The sequence below is a fragment of the Amorphotheca resinae genome (assembly GCF_003019875.1).
Source record: "Amorphotheca resinae ATCC 22711 unplaced genomic scaffold M430scaffold_3, whole genome shotgun sequence".
Lineage (NCBI taxonomy): Eukaryota > Fungi > Ascomycota > Leotiomycetes > Helotiales > Amorphothecaceae > Amorphotheca > Amorphotheca resinae.
In genome coordinates, this window is record NW_020194473.1 from 537,103 (window position 1) to 540,810 (window position 3,708).

The window sequence follows — 3,708 nt, forward strand, 5'->3', positions numbered from 1 at the left end:
TAAGGATTCTTAAAACCCTTACTTATACCTAATTAGATATAAAAGGAGATTTTAATTAACTTTATAGTTAACTTACTTAAGAGTTAGGGTTATACAAACCTAATAGTTATTATAGACCGGCTAAGTAAAGGAGTAATTCTTAAACTAATAGCGTAGATTAGAGTAAAAGACGTAGCTAACGCGTTTATATAATACTTTTATTAACATTATAGACTACTATACGTAATTATGTCTAATAAAAGACCGTAGTTTATAAGAATTATATAGGTATAGATCTACGTACATTTAAAGATCGTATAAAGGCTGTCGACTATATTCTACCCTAAAACAGACAGGTTAATAGAGCGTATAAACTAGATAGTAAAGACATACCTTTATACGTTTATAAATTACGCTTAAGACAATTAGGCTAAGCTACTACTAGCTACAGAACTAGCGATTAATAATTAAGACGTAGTATCTATAAGAGTAAGCCCCTTCTTTTTGACCTATAGGTACTATATTAGCCTAATCTAGACGTCGTACGACCTAATACTATATAGTACTTATAAGAGCCTTGCCTAGTAAGTAGATAATATCGTAAGAAAGCTTAAGGATACGACTAAGTAAGTATAAGTATTAATAGCTATAGCCTAGTAAGTATAAGAAGACTTAACAAATTAGCGACGCTTATAGGCCGTACGATTTAACGTTAGTAACAAGGTCTGGCTCGACCTATAGAATGTCTATATAAGCCGTCTATTAAAGAAGCTTAATATAAGGTATACTAAGTTTATAGTAATAAAGGTCGTAGGTTTATATAGCTACCGGCTTAACACCTTACTAAGGATCTATAACGTGTTCTCTTCTAACCTCTTACGCCTAGCGTCGTACGATCCGTTCTTATTATAAGAGGTAACTAACGATTAGCCTAGGCCTATAATTATAAGAAAGAAAGAAGAATACTATATTAAAAAGATCGTAAAGAAGCGTACTATACGATAAGGCCGGGGTAGCTAGGTATAGTACCTAGTTAAGTAAGTAGGGTATTAAGCCCTTACTTAAGAACCTACGTCTATACTAACTAACACTACTATACTAGCGTTATATAAAGAACAAGAGTAGTAAGAGAAAGAGGAACAGAACACTTAGTAGGGCAGGCGTCGTATAACGCGCTACTAAGTATAAAGATAAGTTATTATTTGTATTTTTTATACTATTGTTTATAGCGTATAAAGTTATAGTTATTATAGACGTTATAAGTTACAGATCATTAGGTAAGGGTATAACCTTTTATTATACTAAGAAGAAGAGAAGAGTAAGAGAAACACTAGCTAAACTCTTACTATCTAGACCTTATAGTACGATTAGGTTATTATACAACCCTAACCCTCTCCTAAGGAAACGTATAACTGTACTTACGCCTAGCTTATTGTTATTACTCTCTTCTTCTTACTTTAAGGCTAGTAGCCCTAGACGATTATTTAGGAAAGCCTGTCGTACGCTACTACTATAAGTAGAATACCTTACGCTATAGTCCTTTTATTTATAGTTCTTGTACGCCTTATTCTAGAATCTAGGTAGTACTTAGTAGTTAAGAAAGACCCTCTAGTCGTTTTTATAACACAAAGAACAGCCGCTAAGGACAAGTATACCTATACGCTATATAAGTATTGTATTTATATAAGACAGACAATACGTCTATACTTATACTAAGGTTATATAGCTAAGGTAAAAAGGTACGTTACGCCCTAAAAGGGCTAGAGCTTAACGCTACTCGTTTATATAGATAAGTTATATAAGAACGTAAAGAGAGGCGATATATAAGATTAGGTACTACTAGGTAGTAAGGGCGTTTGACTACACGATAGTATTATTAACTGTATAGACAAGGCTATACACGTATTAGTAGGGGCTAGCTAAAGGTAAGGTAGTGTTGTACACGTTCTGTAGGTTTAGGGCAGCTATTTTACTACACAAAAAAAGAGGCTTAGTAATAGGCTAGCGCCCGCGTTAGCGCCGTACGAGTTTGTACTAGAGGAGAGCTTGACTTACTAATCGTTAAGGGCAGCTACTTTAGAACGCTTAGTAGTAGGCTAGCGGCTAAGTTAGCGCCGTACGAGCTTAGAAGAGAGCTTGACTTACTAATCGTTAAGGGGCAGCTACTTTAGAACGCTTAATAGTAGCTTAATTAATAGATTATAGTACGATCGTATAGTGTAGAGAGAGGGGAGGTAGTGGCAGGAGCGGTAGATTAGGTTGTTAAGGTTAGGTATAAGGTAAGAAGGGAATTAATTTATAGTAGTATAAGGGATTGTCTAGATTAATCACTAAGAAGAGGCTAATTAAGGCCCTTATATAAAGCGCGGGTTATAGGATTAGGCGTTAGCGTAAGAAGGAAAGGAAAGAGAGGTAATGTTACAGGTCAGAACCCGGTAAGGGGTTAGTGCCGAGCACGTGACTAACCGGACTATTGTTGCCCTGTCCTAATAGTAGAGTTTTCTCTTACCCCTTACCTTATACAAACCCTTTTCTTTCTTTCCTCTTTAGAGTATTCTCCTTATAGAATAAATCGACTTTACCTAAGCATCGTGTTGTCGACCCCTGACACTAGGACTATGTTACTATCTTTAAAAAGTACGTATCTTATTTTAAGAAAGTTATAAGTATCTCTTACCTTAATATAAAGTTATTACTAACTTAAAGGTAGTACGCGTACGATTTATAGAGATCTAAAGAAAGTAAGAAAGTAAAGGATAAAGTAGTAGTAGATACTATTAAGGATAATAATAGTAAAGAGAATAATAGTAGTAAGGATAGTAATAAGGACAAATAATAGACAAATAAGGGTTAAAGCTTGTTTGTCTAGTAGAATTGTACCTTAGATCTTTTTTTTTTCTATAATACATAATAATAAGGTCGATAGTACTTTATAAGGACGTTAATAGCTAGGATAGTACTTTAGGCTTTTCCTTTTTTTTCTTTTGTTTTTTTTTTCTTTAGGCTAGATAATAATAATATTAATAAAGGCTTGTAAAGACTTTAATAGATAAGACGCTAGATAGATGTTTTTAGTTATTTTTTTCTAGATACCTAAGGTTTTAAGTATTAATACTATAAATATAAGAGTTATACTTACTTTACTATAAGGACACTAGTACTATTATGCTTTTCTATTAGTAATCTTAATGTGTTTACTTGTATTTACGTAGTAGTAGACTATCGTTAAGGTTCTGTTATAGTTTCTATAAGTTTTCTAAATCGTTATATCTTTTTTATTTTATAAGATAGAATCTGTTTCTTTATAGGCCTTTATAAGTAAGAATAGCTTTTACTTTAATAAATGTTTCTTTGTCTAAGACTAGAATGTCTATTAGGCTTATAAGGACTTTACCTTCTTATACCTTATAAGGTTCTAGACTTGTAATTAGAAAGGTAAGATATAGCTATACTAATAAAAGAAGGTATATTCTATAAGTAAGTCTATAGTCTCTAATAACGTCTTTAATTTAGTAAGGGCTAATGTACTTACTTACCTGCTGTCCTTATAGTACTTAAGAAAGCTTAAGATAAGATTAAGATAGCTTTAAGTAAGCTTAAGATAAGGTAAAGTATAGTTTAAGTAAGCTTAAGCTATAAGCCTAGCTTAAGATATTCTTAAGCTAGCTTAAGCTTTCTTAAAATTTATCTAAGCTTTCTTAAGATTTACTTAAGCTTTCTTAAGATTTA

The 3,708-nt window shown here is 32.5% G+C and overlaps 1 protein-coding gene across 1 annotated transcript; it reads left to right on the forward strand.

Annotated features, from left to right (window-relative positions):
* Nucleotides 1-720: 720 nt before the first annotated feature.
* On the forward strand, nucleotides 721-891 carry M430DRAFT_97276 (hypothetical protein; the record flags this gene model as incomplete). Its single annotated transcript, XM_024870021.1, has 1 exon — nucleotides 721-891. A coding segment is annotated over one exon (171 nt), but the record flags the coding sequence as incomplete, so codon positions are not given.
* Between the last annotated feature and the right edge of the window lie 2,817 nt (nucleotides 892-3,708).